The sequence below is a fragment of the Carex rostrata genome, chromosome 12 (assembly GCF_964058835.1).
Source record: "Carex rostrata chromosome 12, lpCarRost1.2, whole genome shotgun sequence".
In the NCBI taxonomy this organism is placed as follows: Eukaryota; Viridiplantae; Streptophyta; class Magnoliopsida; order Poales; family Cyperaceae; genus Carex; species Carex rostrata.
In genome coordinates, this window is record NC_135929.1 from 1961068 (window position 1) to 1979001 (window position 17934).

Consider the following 17934-nt stretch of genomic DNA (forward strand, 5'->3'; position numbering starts at 1 on the left):
CATTTGGAGGAAGATAAAGAGTGGAGGAAAAAGAGGGAGAATTATTGATGGACAGTATTGAAGAAGGGGCAAAATAGTACATTTAACTTGTGTTTAATATTAAATTATATTTTTAAGTTATAATATTCAGACATGGGTATATTTATAAATTTGTGAAGTTAAGATGGGGAAATAACTAATATTTCAATTTAGATGGAAAAATATTTAATTGAACAAGTTATGATGGGTATATATCTAAATTTCTCTAAATTCAAATATCAATTTGTCTTGTTGAGTTGCTTAACGAGTCATGAGTCAACTCGATTGAGCACGTGTTAAGTTTTCAACTCGTATTGCTTTTTTAGTTCAAGTTAACTCACTCATTAATTTAATAACCTGAGCACTGGCATATTTCAACTCGCTCGAACATAGTTTATTAACAGTCCTAACTACATTTTTATTATACTAATTTTTTTATAAAAAATTAATGTGAAGATCAAGTCTACATGTTCCATTAATACGAACACTAAATATATCAAAGGTTATATGATAAGACTGAAAGAAAAAAATTAAACAAAAGAAGAAAATAGAACAAAGTGTCAACAAAACTATTATATTGAACATTACCGACATTTTTATTTTTATCCAATTTTTAAAATATTTTAATAAAAATAACCAGGGTTTTGAAATTTTTTTAAAAATACCCAAAGTGCAGAAAAATTCTGCACTTTCGAATTTTTATTTGGGAGTGCAGATTATATTTCATTCCAATATTGAATAGCTTACTAAGTAACATATTTGGGCTGCAAATGCTCATAACGCAGCAAATGCAGTAGAAAATGAGCGAGTTATGGCAGAGGCAAGTGGATCGCAAGGGTCGCGGCGAAGCATAGCAAGAAGCCGTACAACTGACCATGAAAGTGCAAATACGATGTTTAGGGAGGCAATGAGAGAAGTACTGGCAGGAGGAGAGGCGATTGGGATGCAAGGGCCTTTAGGTACTACCCAGCGAAGGAGCACATCTCAAGTTGGAAGGAGGAGCACATCTGGCGCAAGACCATCTGGTACAGCACACCATCAGGAAAATGCAGTGCAACTAGCTAGAAGGAGCACATCTGGCGTAGGACCATCTGGTACAGCACACCAGTAAGAAGAAGCAGTGCAACCAGCTAGAAGGAGCACATCATCATGGGGATCTGGTCGGTTTATGGGAATGCATTTTAACTTGAGTCGTAGAAAGTCGTAGAAATTAACTTGCGAGTTGCGATCTATTTCAAAGTGTTGAGAACTTATTTAATTAGATCAACTTTATTTTGTGAACAATTTTCATTTTGAGGTTTGTATGAACTTTATTTGTATGTGTCGACAGCTCACAATTTCATTATGAGCCCAACTTTATTTTTTACCGTCTCGTAGTGATTTATTATGTTGCAAATTGTTAGTATTTTATTATGTTGCATTTTTTTTAATTATTATTTTTTAAATAAATTCTAAACGAGGAGGATGGACAGTAACAATCGAGGAAAAAGCGAGCAAAAAAAATAGCATGGGCATTTGCAAAAAGTTTAGAAAGGACTGTCCGAAATGTGTGCAGATAGATGAATTTTTTAACCGGAATGACATTTTAATGATGATTTTGTAGAAAACCCCTACGGCTATGGATTGAGAAAAAAAAATTGATGTAGAGACGCCTACGGCTAAGACTAAGACTAAGATTAAGATTAGCACATCGTCTGTTGTTACTGACCCGAATTCGTCAACCTCGGACGATGACTTTGTTCCATGTACGTTCAAGGCTCATTGTAAGAAATAGTATATTGTTTAGTTCGTTTGGAATTTAGTTTAATTTATATTTGGAGATTATGTTGTTCAGTTTGTTTGAAATTTAAATTAGTTTGAGTTGTTAAGTTAGAGGTTTGTATGAACTTTATTTGTACATCTGGTAAACATAGCAAAACATCTCAAAAAATTATAAAAATTGACCGACGTGCAGTCTTGACATCATAGAACAAGGCTGTGAAGTTTCATATAAAATCTCAAACAAGATAGTGAGATACCGGCTCTCAAAAATTGCCTGAACTGCTGAAGGAGTGCTTCTGAGCCCAAGTTTTCACCTCTGGTAAACATAGCAAAATATCTCCAAAAATCGTGAAAATTGACCGACATGCAGTCTTGACATCATAGAACAAGACTGTAAAATTTCATACAACAGATCGTGAGATATTATCTCTCAAAAATTGCCCGAACTGCTGAATGATTTTATTCTGAACCCAACTTTGCACCTCTGGTTAACATAGCAAAACAACTTCAAAAATCATGAAAGTTGACCGACATGTTGTCTTGACATCGTAGAACAAGACCGTGAAGTTTCATTAGAAAATCTCAAAACAGATCGTGAGATATCATCTCTCAAAAATTGCCCGAACTGCTGAAGGAGTGCTTCTGTTCCTGGCAAAAACAGGGGCCGAAACCAATGTGCAGAAAAGCCTATGGTTCGGCCAGAGAGAAAACAGACTGTTCCTGGCCAAAACAGGGGCCGAAACCAATGTGCAGAAAAGCCTATGGTTCGACCAAAGCCAAAACAGGCTGTTCCTGGCCAAAACAGAGGGAGAAATAATTTATTTTTGTTATTTTTAAACCATATTAATTGCAATGCAAAAAAAGGAGGTTGATTTAAAAACGCCTATTTATAATGCAAAAAAAAAAACGCCGGGCCACAGAAAAATTCCGCAGTTTGAGTATTTTTAAATTTTTCTCAAAATCCTGATTATTTTTATTAAAATATTTTAAAAATAGAGTAAAAATAAAAATGTCGTTGAACATTATAAGATATTTTTACTGTTCTACACTTTAGTTAATAAAAAAAGTAAAGTTAAAATATTTACATAAATAAGTCGAAGCAGCAGAGTCTTACAGACATACCTTCTAGAATCTTTATTTTTGTGCGCGCAGTGCACTCTTTTAAAAAGAAGAAAAAAAAAAAAGAAAAATTGGAAGATTATTCCATGACAAAAAAAAATGGAAATAAAGCCAGACGATTCTGTGGCCCCGCACGGCTGAGAGGTGCCCAATTCCCAAACCACATGACCCCTAAAATAGGCATGTAATGCTGTTTAAAGGATAAAGGAACGAAATTTTTTTTTCAAAAAAAAGATGACATGTACCCAAATACCCAATTATTAGGAGCTTCGTAAAATCATGCCTAGATCCGAATATCATCAATCTGGTTTCTTCATAAGTCAATTGCTTTTATCAATCCGATTGAAGGCATGATCGAAGTTGATCCGAACCTGAGAATAATATTAGGCTCTGTTCGACCGCATTCCTGTTCCCGTGGTAAAAAAAAATTCAGTTCACGAAAACAGTACTTTTCAGTTCAATTCTTGTGCCTATGCATATTCTCAATTGGAGGCCGAACATGGCCTTAATATGGTTTGCAACTAAATAAAATAGTAATTTCAAATTTCATTTAGATGATATTATCTGAGGTGGTTAATTAAAAAAAATGAAAAACAATATAAGTGATTTTCTGTTTGAATGGAAATAAATAAAATGTTGAAGTTTTGATAAAGAAAAATTCAATGATAAAAACTTAACTATATGCATTCAAATTTTGAAGGATTATCTTGTTCCGTAAAGAATCTCAATAACAATTGTGTGTGACATTTTCATCCCAAATTAGTCTAAAAGTAAAATGCCTCTATGTCATCTTCTAACATTATTATTTTCGAAAACCTTGATAGAGGTTGTGAAGTCTTAAGCGAAAATTAAACTCTTAAATCTTTGGATAACTAATAGTTTTAGAACTTTTTAGTCAATTATGCTACAGCAAAGTCACTCTACAATGAAATGATTAAACAGGTGATATGTTACATACATGATCTACATTGCTCGCATATTTAATTCCTCAATTTATATCATTCCTTGTCGTGTAATTAATTATGCATGGAAAATCATTTTTTTTTTCTTTTGAAAAGGGAGGCAAATAGCTACGAGCTCCAATATTAGATGAACGGAAATTTATTTAATTTATACCGAACTTTTTCGTTCAGCCCAATAATGAAAATTGTAAAAGAAAGCCCAACTCATTTGTGTCGCCATTCCAGCCCGTGTGCACCACCTCATCTTCTCTCGTCTCTCTCGATTTTCAGTCTTTGAGAGAGAGAAAACCTAACCCTAGAACATTAACCAAACGAGACGAGAAAGAGACGAGACGACCGTGGCTTCCCTTTGGTAGCCGTTGCGGAGCATCTAGACCAGATAAGATAACTTGCCCGTTGACTTTACAGCTCCCCCGGTCCGATCCGATTTGATCGGGAGAGAGAGAGAGACACGACCCATTGAAATAGAATCAACCTGTTTGTCTCTAGGTAACCTTCGCCGTTCTTCTTGATTTGTGCCTTGATATGGTTATGATGCCATGAGGCCATGCTATGGAATTTGTTTTAAATTAGTGCCAGTTAGTGGCTTATGCTTTGAACGCTTGATTATACGGGTAGGAAAAGCGAATGGTATCTTGAAAATTGGTTTCGTTCAGTATGTCCACGATTTATGTGGAATTGAATGTTTAGTGGATCAATTGTTGTTATGATTGGATACGGACTCGGTTTTGACAGGTCAATTGCTTTCTACTCTTCAGTTCAGTCAGTGGTATTATCCTATTCATGTTAGATGTGTATTTCAAGTTAGTATTGGCTTGGTTGTGTATTTCATGTTAGTATTGGCCTGGTTGTGTTATTTATAGTTGGGAATGTAATCCTTTAATTCGAGTAGTTGTCAGTTTTGACCTTATGTTGCCCTGCTCCATCTTTATTGAAATATGGTTCTATGTGTGTTGATGTTGATGTACTATCTCTCTATTGAGCACAGAAGTAATAATTGTAATAAATCCTTTCTACCTTTGGAAAAATAGGAAGAAGAAGAAGGTAATTTAGCAACTGTGGCAGAGGTGGTGTGCTATAAAGTACTATACCATAATACCAGTAGGTCAATACAGAATGATCAGTGAAATTTTACACATTCTGGTTTGGCAGCATAGAATATTTTGTGCTTTATCTTTCTTCCATAAAAAATGCTTTGAACTATTTTGGCTTGTAGGATTCTATGGATTCTCCCAGAAGTGATGCATCAACAGATAAGGTTGAGACGGGGCCTTTGTTTCGTAAACCTTCAAGCGATACAGCTAATAGAACATATCGTCGACCCACTCATGTATCTCAGTCAGATTCATCCTCTTCAGATGGTAAGCTTCTAACCAGTAGCTGTTTTTATTATCTGGTTTTATCTATTTATTTTTTCATATTCTCCTGTAATAGTCACAAGATCTCTTATGTTTGGTCCTTTTGTGTACAAGCAGATAACAATGAGCATGAAAGAAGCCACAATGCTACTTCTCAGAAGGACAGTGCCAAGGTGGGATCAAATGACCAGATGAGAAATGATGAAGAAAGGGAGGTAGAGAGGAGACGGTCGTATAGCCGTAGTGACAAGTATCATGACAGATATGCTGATAAATATTCTTACCGTGAATCTAGAAGACGGGAAGATAAAGATCATAGGAGAAGGGATGTTAGGTATGGTGAGGAGAGTGGTAGGAACTATGCAAGGTCTTCTCGCTCTGAGAAGTCGGACAATTCGGATAATAAAGACAGGATCAAGGATAGAGAAAAGGAGCATGAAAGATACACTAGCAGAAGGAAAGATGTGGATTCAGGCAGAGACCATTACTCTAGAGAGAGAGATAACAGGGAATTCTTTGATGACAAACGGGGCTTGCATAGGAGCCCCGAAAGGTATGATAAGAATGAAAAAATGAAGGAGAAGAACAGGTACAGGGAAACTGATGAGGGAGAAATAGAGGGGGTCGACAGAAGGAAACAATATCGAAGGGAAAATGAAAATCGCAAGTGGTCTGAGCCAGCAAGTTCATTTGGCCGTGACGAGAAACGGAGGGAGACAAAGTTCTCTAAACCTGGTTAGTTCATTCTCATCTCAAACATTGTGTGCGTGTTACACAAAGGGATTTTGAACGGGTCTAACCAAGGTTTTTAAATTCTGAAGGATATGTTCTCACTACAAGTTATTATGTTAAGTTGATAGTTATCACGGTGTTAGTCTTGACATTAGAATATGATTTCACCTTCATTTTCTTGCTTTTCTATGTTTTGTTGCTCCTATTTGGCTTATGTACTTGGTTGTACAAAAAATTGTCTGATGTAAACCTTTAGTGAGCATACTACAAACAATAATTTGCAATTTATTTTATTGTACAGCTGAGACTAATGTGGAGGAAAAGGCGGGAAGTTCAAAGCAGGTGACAGAGGCATCTAAAGACAGACATGATCATGCATTACCAGCCTCTACAGTAGAAATGCAAGCTGGAGTTGGTACTGATCTCAATGCAGCAAAATTTGCAGCAATGAAAGCTGCTGAATTTGGTAGGTTCTTTGTGTAAATTAACATATCACCACTTTATGATGCATCTTTGTTGATTATATAAATCTATTTGATTGTAAACTGCAGTGAATAAAAACATTGGAGGTGGTGCTGTTGGTGGACCACTAACCACTGAGCAAAAGAAGAAGCTTCTTTGGGGAAACAAGAAGAACGAATCTGCTGGACCAGAGGTAAATTTAACTCTTTCTTGTTGTCTGTTGTGCAAGACATACAATCTAAGTGATTTTCTGCTGCTTTGTTCTTTTGCCTTGTATTCATTTCAGACGGTAAAAAATTGGAATAATCTGTTTACGGACCGTGAACGCCAGGAGAAATTCAACAAACTCATGGTTAGTTCCTTGTCCCTCCCTTACTCTTATTTTTTTACTATCTGGTAATTTAGTTAAGTGGAAAATGTTATTTAGATGACCAGATAGATTTGATGTACATTTCCTCTAAATATTATTTGGAGTTGTACCGGTTACTAACACGTTTTTAGAATCTGAGGATGCCTTGGTACATATGGCCTGATGTAGGGTGTGAAGAGCAATGTGGCTCCAGAGAAGGAAGGAAATCAGCAAGGAAAGAGCAGAGAGGAGTTGGATATGGACTTGGAGAAGCAATACACTGCTGGCCTTCGCCGCAGAGATGGCCGAACTGTTGGGCTTGGGCTGTAGTACTTTTCTTCATGTACCTACCACAAACTTCTCTAGTTGTTGGATCTAATTATTTGTTGTTTTATATTTTGGATTCGAGTAGTATCTGTCTTGAGAGAGGTTTGTTGGATTGGCTTGAAATTACCTTTTGTGCGCTTGTAATAGTTCTAAGCAAAACCTTGCATCTTAATATCAAAGGAAATGGTTTTATGACTAATATATATCCTCTAAAACCTGAAGCACTTTTTTAATTTGAGCAACTTCAATATATGTCACTGAAACAGATGAAATGATGTGTCATCGTAATTGGTAACATGGAGCTTTGTTAATTTGAAAAAAAAAACTCTTACAAGGAAAATAATTTAGAATGCATGTTTGTCGGAACTTCCATTTGACTGAACCAGCAGTGTTTCTTGTATTTCCTTTTTTGTGTCAGATTAGCCATTCAGATGATTCCGAACCATAATTTTCGTTATCAATTTAAAAATATTCAGGTCATTTTTTTTAAATGATTAGTTTCGTCATATTACACTCTGATCAGAATAAGAGGTTTCTCGCTCAAATGAGAAATGGATACGGAAGTCTTGCTCGTCGCCTGAATGGATCGGAAGTCTCAAAGATTGATGATTTGATTTGGTGGGATTTGAGAGGGGATATCCCTCCAGCTAAATCATGGGAAAGTTGAAGGTATTTGGCGACAAAAAATTTCGCTGAGGTAAAATTACGCATCAGTCTTCGTCATTGTTTCTTTTGCATTGCTGCCTTATCGTCATCATGAGAGTAGCTGCGGGTCTTGGCTGAGGAAGTTGTGGCTGAAGGGAAAGAAGAAGAGGCAGAGGAAGAGTTGAAGTGCAAGACTACTCGAATAGCTGGGGGTTTATGAGAGTAGTTGCAGGTCTTGGCTGAGGAAGTTGTGGCTGAAGGGAAAGAAGAAGAGGCAGAGGAAGAGTTGAAGTGCAAGACTACTCGAATAGCTGGGGGTTTATGAGAGTAGTTGCAGGTCTCGGCTGAGGTAAGTTGTGGCTGAAGGGAAAGAAGAAGAGGCAGAGGAAGAGTTGAAGCGCAGGCCTTCCCGAGTAGCTGGGGGTTTCAGCTTCGCTTTTGTCTTTGCTTAGAGTTTCAGTTTCACCCAGTCTTCTGAGGGCCTTTGCTTGGTTCCAGTTTCTTCCTCAAGTTCTAAAAAGTTAGTCCCTTTACCCATCATTTTCCGCTGCTGGGAGCGCCTCTTGGGAAGAAAGGAATGGGAAGAAATGGGCCCAAAACTCACTAATTCCCATAAAAAAAATAACCATCCGAACATGGCCTTGATAAAAAGAAAACTCAAATTATATCATGATTAATTGTTCAGTTAAGTTAGAGAGGTCCGGAGTCGAATGGCGATCTGCAAAATCAGTGATATAGCTATGGTCTTAACAAGGCAATTCTTCCAAGGATGGCGTTCAGACTATTTTTATTTTTTTATTTTATTTTTTTGACGGAATTCATGAACTATAGTCCGAAATGGACACCATAGTTTATGGCGTTTTGCCTACGAAATGAGATATTTCCATTTTATTCCGACTTCTTTAAATTTATTTTTATACTTCCGGTTAGTAAAAAAATCGGGTAAATGAGTATCATTCTCTGATAATAGAAGGTTGTCACTTCTTCAAAAGGGTAATAAAAAGGTGCGACAAATCTAATGCACTTAATTGTGTATTTACAGGATTGAATTATGAATATAAGGTTTGAGCAGCTGGGCTTAGGTTACTTATATCCCTTCTGTGCCCAGTTCAGTCCCTTAAAATCATATACTCATCTAGTTTTACCTTCATTTAAAAATAAACTTAGCTGAACCACCTTGACCATTAAAATTGTCTTAAAGAAGCAGCTGAAAACTTATATTTAACTTCATCAAATGAGAGCTAACATACAACTAGAATCATATTAAAGCATATAGTATCTTTTTCAATATAGTAGCAAACTCTTAACCTAAAAAAGGAAAGAAAAAGAAACTAGCAACAGTGTGCTTTCTACTAAAATAATTAATTATATGTATATGTGGATGCTTAAACTTCCAGTATTTTGCCTTGAATAAGAGCTTTGGCTCTTCTAACCTCATCTGGTCGACCAATTATGAAAACCTATCAAGAAATTCAACAAATTTAATATAAAACACCCATAGTTCTGAAATTCCGCTAAAAATGTGTTACACATTGTATTCCTAAATTCAAGTATCATTCATTTTCTCTTACATTAATGAAAAGTTCATGTATCATTCATTTTCTGTTCCGGTAATGAAAATTTGATCATTACATTTTGGTACAGAAGAGAATTAACTAACAGCATTTAAATTTTAGGAAACCTTGGGTTGTTTGTATAAATGTTAAATAAGAGGAGGAGAGAGCAAATTTACCTTCTTTGCGATACCCTCAGCGAAAATTTTTGCTCTAGAAATGAAAAAATAATAATAATCAGACCATAAAAATATCGTGATAGTTGCATAATGTTAGATAGAATATTTGATTAGTATATCAATGCATACTTGGAAGATTGCCTGACAGACCGTACAAAGGAACCTTTCTTGCCTATTACAGGTCCCATTCTGTGAGATGGTATGTTTAGCATTGATAGGATCTCCCTTTCAGGTATCTGTTCAGCGCCTATTTCATATGTGAAAGGCATTTATTTATGTTAATCAGTATAATAATAACTGGAGAGAAAAATATACAATATCAACTTGCATCTGAAAACCTGGAATCAGGCTAAGAGGTGGCCAATCTGCATTAGTGTCGTCTAAACAATAACAGCGGCAATAAAGTGCACCACGAACGAATACACGCGATAGAGATTGGTTCGACAACTTGTGTACCATTTTTTGATAGATAGACAGTAGAAATCTGACATCATCAGTGGCGGATTTTATCATAATCTCTGACAATGGCCTACGGATCCAGAACGAAGGGTCCTAATATAGCATAAAATTAATCATAATTAGCATATGAAATAAAGAGTTAATTAAAGACCATCTTCCGAAGAAGATGTCAAATCAATTTCATAAAATAAATTGAATAACAAAAATAAATTATGTAAGTAAAAAACTAACCTGTCTTAGGAGATCGCGAACTTGTTCCTTCTCATGGTATGACACTCCTATAATAAATACATTAGTACTATTTTATGAGATAATTATTCTGTCAAAGATTGATTTTTTTTATCAAAGGAAAAGCAATAATAATATAATAAAAACATAGTCTATAGACTTACCACAATAGCGAGGATCAGCAAGAACAGCAACAAAAGACGTAGTCGTCTTCTACTCGTTTTATCCGACCTTCTTGTTCCTCAATTATACTATATGCAACCTGTGTTGTCATACATACATACAAAAAGAAGTAAGAGAGAATTTAGAAGGAACTACAATTAGGAATAAATATTCTCTCTGTCCTAAGTTTTCGAGCTTAATTACCTGAGTATCCATAACATTGTTTAGCTTGATGCCAAACTGAAAATACAAAGCCTGCAAATTCCCATGAGATATATATGATTGTTACAACATATATAAATTAAATTATATATATAGAGAGAGAGAGAGAGAGAACAAATATCACTAGAATTAAGTGTACAATTACTTGCCTCGCTATCTTTCTTACAATCATGAATTACTTTGGTAACATAGTTTGACTCAAGTGCTGGTTTGCATGCTTCCATGACTGCTGCACCACCGCCAATTGCATCAACTATGTCTATTGCATCAGAAAGTGCAAGCTGAAAGCACAAAACAATATACAAAATACAAAAAAATATTTAAATATTGAATTGACCTTTTCATTTCTCCCTTAAAAATAATCCCTACCAGTATTCTCATGTAGATTACCTGCATGATGCAAAGAGTGCCATAACGGGACAGGTTAACGCCTTCACAGTCAAGGCCAATAACAAGTTGGTTCTCTGGTGAAGGTTTTAGAAATTCAACCGGGAGTTGAGATTGTTGTGTAACTATGTAAATCGGCACTGCTGTGAAGTTGTTACCACCTAATAGAAGAATAAAATAGAATTCATAAGTTCTGATAGGTTCATGCCTTCTATAGACCGGATACCAGAATTAATTATTTTGAGATAATTTATGATAGCAATTCATCATATTCTTCAGTTTGCTTTTTATCAAGGCAATTTTAATCCAGAAATCCGGTTTACACTACACTAACATGCCAATTTAGCTTTATTTTGATAAAAAATAGCATTTGTAAAATTAAAGAGCTCTATTAGTCTCTGCTTCCACCAAAATTTCACTGATACAGCTGATCAGAGATACAATATATAATAATTTAGAGAGTACATAAATACATAACTATATAGAAAATTCTTCCTTCAACGTTGATTTATATTACCTTTAAAATCAATACAAACAAGAATACAATAAAGGAACTGCCAAATTAAGGAAATAAAACTAGAGAAGGTGATCTCATTATTAACCTGAGGTAATGGATGAACGAGGCTGAGACTGGTTTAGGAAAGATGTGTGTGGATTGGAATTAGATGCATCCATCCTTCAATCAATCCAAATCTAATAGGGACTGCAGGTGGCAGGAAGAAGAAACGAAGATGCTCAAGTGCTAAGTTTCATTTACAATTGCTTGTATTTATATATTACTGCTAGTTGCAAGATGGAATGCATTGTAATTAATAATCAATTAATGAATTAGCAATCCGAAGCACTCAGTCCGCACACTTCCCCTGTGAGATCATATCGTGACTTTTGATTATCTATTGCTGATTCTAAAATTTTTAATATTATGTAATAATTGTGAAAAAAATGTAAAAAAAAAAGATGTACCAGTAAACTTTGTAAACCATAAAGTAGAAGAAATTAGTGTTATTTAAATAAAAAAAAATCTGTTGCGTTAGTTACTACTTTGATCGGTTAAATTCTAAATTCATAGTTACAAATATCCGCCGAATTTTTCATGCAAAAATTATCCTAATTAGCATAATAGCGCATTAAATCTCTGCAAGTGTTGGCCAGTACTAAAGAATAATAAAATAATAATTGTGAAGATAAAACTGTCTAAAAATATTCCCTCGGAAAGATGCCGACGGAACACGACCATGTAATAGATGTGAAATTAAGTACATGCAATCAGGAAAATAGATGGAGATACGAATTTAATATTTAACAGATTTTATGATTTTCTTTATAATTTTGTACTTCTTTGCGGTCTGGTTTCTCAAAATATGAATAAAATCTAAAAATAGATGGAAAATCTGAAAGTATGAATAAAAATTGAAAGTTCTTTCACTTTCTTTTTGTTCTGCCATTAGCATTAGTTTTTTCTGATTCTCGTAATTTTTATTTTTAAAATCTAAAAAAGAAACAAGCAGCTTTATGGTTAGTTCATATTGATGAAAAATGGTATAAAGAACAAAGTTATGTAGACTTATTTCGTTGGTTCATGAAAAATTGTATATACATAAATTTTTATTTACATTTGCAAATTTAGAATAAGAATTACAAATTTATAGATGTCAAAATATGACAAAAATATATTATTATTATTATTATTATTATCTTTTAAATTACAAATGTTGTTGTTGTTTATTTAATCAGATTCATATAAAATACGGTGCTCGAACTCTTTTTGAAATTTGCAGATTCTGGAATAAAATTGAATTCGTCATCTACTTGGAAAAAAATGATTGTATGATATTACTTCATTTTGGATGTTAGAAAATATTATTACTTTATGTTAATCAATACCTAAAGATATATTTTTTATTTTTAGAAATTAAAAAAAATCAAATTATCGAAAATACAATAGATAATTGAAATTTTTTGTCGATAAATGGATGGAACCGAATAATGTTGGTTCCATTGAGGACTGGCCACCGTGATTTTTCATTTTATGGAATCTCAATGGTTTAGTCCTAATACTCTTCAAAATTTCTGTATCGTTACAACTTCCAGAAATTACTAGAATCAGATTATTGATTTGTTCTAAGTAGATATTAAATGAAATCAAACTATTAATTTGATCGAAAAAAAAACAATCCATTTCTTCTTGATTTTCTTCATCCAACCGGTCAAATTTTTTCATGTGTGAATATCAACTATAAATAGCTGGATGAGAAAAAAGAGGTTCGCTTTTCAAATTAATTCTTAAAAAAAAAATTAGAGAAAAAAGAGAATTAAATATTGTGTGAAATATCTACGAACTCCGTTAGCTCTAGAAAACTCCGTAGGCGACTCAAAATACGATTTTAAGAGTCGCTAACAACAACCTCAGTTCCTTAGCCCCGTCCTGTCCCGCTTTCCTCTCCTACCCCGTCTTATTACATCTGAACAGATGCTTCCGTTTAATAGATTTGGTCACTAGTCCTCGCTCCGTCTCACTCTATCTGAGTAAGTGCTTTTATCAAACAGATTTTACCACCTCTCTTTGATCCACCCGTCTCCATTCGAGCAGTTGCTTCTGTCTGATAGATCTGGCTACCGCTTTTCGCTCCATCTCATCGATTTTCCGGGTTCATATGGAGGTGTGTGAATTCGCCCCACCTCTGCCATAGTCTATATAATAGCTACATATAAATAAGATACGAATTTATGTTTGATGACAACGACGATGATGATGCTGATGATGCACTGTTGCTATCTCCATGCTCCTCTCTCCCTTCTTCCTTCTTCTGATCTTCTTCCTTGGTGTTTCTACAGACTCCATCTGAGTAAGAATGCTCCGTTGGATACTCCTGACTCGCCTTGATTCACTACTACAAAAAAACATTTTTGCCATTGCTTTTTTACCATCGGATGTGCTTCCGCACAGATGGTATACGTCATGAGTGACAGCACTGTAATTACGTTGAACCTTTTACCATCTGTTATGAAAAAAAAATCGATGGCGTTGATACATCCCCTCCTGACCTTCTCCATTGCCATTGGTTAGTTTTGTTCAACAGTTGATAAAAAATAACACTACACTATCGGTTGAAATAACCAACCGATGGTGTTGATGAATCTATCTTTGCCAACAGTTGGTTCATTAAGTAGATGGTATTGGCTAGATCAACACCAACTGTTTATTGTATTGAACATACAACATTGATATGAAAAATATTTGTGAAAAATTAGGTTTTGACGCAATTATTGACGAGACAACGTTGATACAAAAAATATCGAATTTTACCAAGTGTCTCGCTCTCTCCCTCCTCACACTGCCCGAAATCATTTCCTCTCAGCCGCCTTCTCTAAAGGTGTGCTCTAATTGAAGGTACGCGAAGGGAAGGGAGGAGGAAAATACTGTGCGGAGGAGAAGAGATCGCCATACTGTATCTGACCGACGGTCCTCTCCTACTTCAGAAGGAGAGAATTGAAGAGGTAGCGGAGGGTAGGCGGTACTGTGCGGAGGAGAAGAGAGAAGATTGCCATGCTTTGTTTTGGCCAGATCTGTACCCCCGATTTAGGTATAAAAATACTGTTCGGAGGGTTGGCTACCTCCGTCGCCCCTTCCTTCCCTTCCCTTTAGTGAGGCGTTATCCTCTGCGTTCTGGAGCACAGCCTAAAGAGAAGCGGCTAGGGTTAAATAAGTGAACTTGGGAGAAAGAGATGAATCGGTTCTTTGTCTGAGAAGAGGAAATGGATTTGGGCTGCCTACTCAAGGAGAGTGGAACTAGAGAAAAGAGAGGTGGTTCTTTGTCTAAGAGAGTAGAGTAAAAGAGAGGGGAAAGAGAGAGATTCGATGGTGCCATCAGGAAGAGAGATTTAAGATTCTAATTGTGCAAGCCAAAACTCATCAAACCCTTCATCGCCATGAGACCAGTTCACGAGAAGGAGGCGACGCTAGTGTTTGAAAAGCTGTTCAAATTTTTCGGATCGAAACTCAAGCACATCATTGAGCGATCCACTGTGGAGGGGCCCAGTCCGAGCCGATAACACATGAATTGTGTCTACCACGCTGTCGAGTCTCAAGTTGAAAGTTGGGTAAACTTTAACAAAGAACTAACTCCAAATCCAACAAGATGGTAATTTGTTTGTTATTGCGTGTTTTTTTTTTGTTCTGATTTTGATATGGAGTTAATTTATTAACCTTCTAATTTTGACCAATTGACTTTATACTAAATTAATTCGAATGTTTAAAATTTTCACATGTAGACGCATCACTCGTAAAGTAGACAGGTTTCAACGGTTCGGGTTCGTCATTTGAAACCGATTTGATGGGTTTTAGAATTAAGCTCACCAAACACTTTGGTGAGCTTAAGAACACCCTAGTTCTACTCAGGTATTTGCAACACTATTTCAACAGTTAAAATTTTTGTTTACCTATGCATCCAATTCAGCACCAAAGTGAACAGATATCAGCGAGGCCTTCTTTACCATCTTCAGGATATATTTGATGTCACAAAGATAAGATTGCTAAATGCAAGGCAATGGAGCTTAGTAATATAATAACTAAGGTTGCTAAATGAATTAGAAACTTCTTTAATTAAACAGGGTCTGAAATTGCTAACCTTGACATCGGACATCACTTTTCTTTTGCTATTGGCATTGTCACTGAGAAGGTACATATTTCAATTCCAAATTAGCTAAACCAGTTAGGGAAATCTATAGAATTTGTTAAATACAGTTAGAAAAATCTATAGAATTTGTCAAATTAGCTAAACCAGTTAGGCTATATTCAGGGAAATACAAATATCTCAATGGAAATCAAAATTAGTTTCATTTACCTACTCCGAAGAGATGAAACTAAGAAATTAGCAAACATACTAGACTCAATTTATTTTTCATTGACACACCCATTATCTTGAGATTCTGTGCAACCAATAACTCTCTTACTTTAGGTATTGTTGCTAGTATATCTTGGACCTCCTACAATAAGACAATACAAAACATTCAAATTTCGAGTAATATCAAAAACTACATATAACTGAGCTAGTTAGCATAGTGACTTACCAGAATAGAGAACTATAAATTATGGTTAGTAAAATTTACTTCACATAGTGTATGAATGAAAAAAATAAAGAGAAAGCAAGAAAAAATTCCTTTAGATGAAAAATGAAACAGTACACAAAATGCAAATATGCTATACTCTAGGTAAAACTAACAATAATTGATTATGTTAGGGCCGAGAATGGCCATCAAGATGTTGGCTTGATTTTCGAGAAGAGAAGAGAAGGGGGGAGAACTTGACTTCATCATCGACCTATTCGAGCTCTAAGCACAAGAACCTAATTTGCAACTATTGCAGGAAGAAAGGACACATCAAGGCCGACTGTTTCAAGCTCAAGAATAAACAGAAGGTGGACCAAGGTGATAGTTCTTCAGGCTAAAATCGGTCACTAACCAATTGGTATCAGAGCCAGGTTCGTTGCCGGCAGTTGTTCGGTGATTCCAGGGCAATTCCGCTGCTGCTGTTGAGGGTTTTCAGATTCGCATCTGTGCATCGCGTGAGAAAATCAGGCGTACAAATTTTCTTGTGCGCACCTGTGCTTCGCTTCAAGGCGCATCAAACCTATGATCCGCGACTCTACACCAGGCTTCTCCTTTGGCGCTCCCTTCCTGCACCACGCAAAGACCAAGGCTTGTCTCCGTTTCTGATTTTTCTCTTGAGCCGCGCATATACCGCCGTGAGTTGATATCTGTAAGCCAAAACTTCTCCTAATTATTTGTCCTGAAACCAAAGTTTTATATTAAGTTTGACGTTGACTCTCTTTGTCAAATTCAGCAACTTCAATTTTTGTTGAATTGAAATTTGTCAAACTTGGATTTTATTTTGGGAGGTTTCGGTGATTGAAGAAATTTTGATAATTCGGAGATTTGTTCATTTAGGGTTGAAAATTTGAATCGAGATGTCGACCAAATTTGATATTGAGAAATTCGATGACACAAGTAGTTTTGTGCTTTGGCAAGTTCGGATGAAGGCGATATTGTCCAATTTAGGCGTAAAGGCCACAATTTCGGGTAGGCCTAAGGAGTTGGAAAGAGAGGCTAAAAATAAAGATTGAGAGATTATGAATGACAAACCTCTCTCGACTATCCAATTGTGTTTGAGTGATTCAACTCTTCAAAAAATCCTTTCAGAGACTACAATAGCTGATGCATGAAAGAAGTTAGAGGGGATCTATATGCGAAAATCGGTCACTAACCGGTTGCGTTTGAAGCAAAGGTTCCATTCTTTCAAGATGGCAGAAGGTACATCCGTTAATGTCCATATTTCAGAATATACCGCACTTCTCAATGACATGGAGAGAATTGGTATCAAGGTGGACGATGAGGATAAAGCTATGGTTCTATTGTGTTCGCTGACTAAGTCTTATCAAGGGTTTAAGGAAACCATGCTTTATAGCAAGGAATCAATCGCCTTTGAGGATGTGAAAAACAATTTGTTGGTCAAGTCCAACATCGATAGTGATTTGTTAAGGGCCGAGAATGGCCATCAAGATGTTGGCTTGATTGTCGAGAAGAGAAGAGAAATGGGGGAGAACTTGACTTCATCATCGACCTATTCGAGCTCTAAGCACAAGAACCTAATTTGCAACTATTGCAGGAAGAAATGACACATCAAGGCCGACTTTTTGAAGCTCAAGAATAAACAGAAGACGGACCAAGGTGATAGTTCTTCAGGCTATGCTAATTTAGTTGAAATTCAAGTTGATGATGTGCTTTAGGGGTTTATTTTGGGGTTTTGTTTCAGGATGAGATTTCAAGTCAAAGGGAGGATTGTTATGTATGCCTCTCATCTCATCATATATTTTCATTAGGCTTGATTTAGCATGATGTTAGGAATAGTAGGCCATGTTTGGCAGGCTATATTAAGGAGGAAGAATTAGTATTTTAGTATAGGGTATTTTAGGATATGTCATTTATAGTATCTCTTTTTAGAGATTTATGTTG

The 17934-nt window shown here is 35.7% G+C and overlaps 3 protein-coding genes across 5 annotated transcripts; 1 reads left to right on the plus strand and 2 right to left on the minus strand.

The window, feature by feature from the left end:
• Nucleotides 1-4208: 4208 nt before the first annotated feature.
• LOC144562961 (pre-mRNA-splicing factor) lies at nt 4209-7354 on the plus strand. Of its 3 annotated transcripts, none has more exons than XM_078312328.1 (7): nt 4209-4349; nt 5077-5221; nt 5336-5953; nt 6252-6416; nt 6502-6605; nt 6699-6764; nt 6914-7354. In XM_078312328.1, exons 2-7 carry the CDS (start codon nt 5083-5085, stop codon nt 7319-7321), a joined length of 1500 nt encoding a protein of 499 aa, XP_078168454.1. In that variant the 5' UTR covers nt 4209-4349; nt 5077-5082; the 3' UTR covers nt 7322-7354. The 3 variants fall into 3 exon arrangements, with proteins under 3 accessions (XP_078168454.1, XP_078168453.1, XP_078168456.1); XM_078312327.1 differs by lacking the exon at nt 4209-4349 and adding an exon at nt 4446-4629; XM_078312330.1 differs by lacking the exon at nt 4209-4349 and adding an exon at nt 4450-4629 and having other exon boundaries at nt 6951-7287.
• A 1637-nt stretch (nt 7355-8991) lies between these two features.
• On the minus strand, nt 8992-10264 carry LOC144563268 (uncharacterized). Its single transcript, XM_078312717.1, has 5 exons — nt 10156-10264; nt 9804-10017; nt 9595-9712; nt 9466-9499; nt 8992-9193 (listed from the first exon to the last, which is right to left on the minus strand). Exons 2-5 carry the CDS (start codon nt 9976-9978, stop codon nt 9119-9121), a joined length of 402 nt encoding a protein of 133 aa, XP_078168843.1. The 5' UTR covers nt 9979-10017; nt 10156-10264; the 3' UTR covers nt 8992-9118.
• Nucleotides 9995-11645, minus strand: LOC144562651 (uncharacterized). Its single transcript, XM_078311864.1, is given in 7 exon segments — nt 9995-10017; nt 10317-10354; nt 10356-10414; nt 10519-10569; nt 10686-10817; nt 10927-11084; nt 11526-11645. Coding segments are annotated over 7 exon segments (534 nt in total). The 5' UTR covers nt 11599-11645.
• Nucleotides 11646-17934: the final 6289 nt, after the last annotated feature.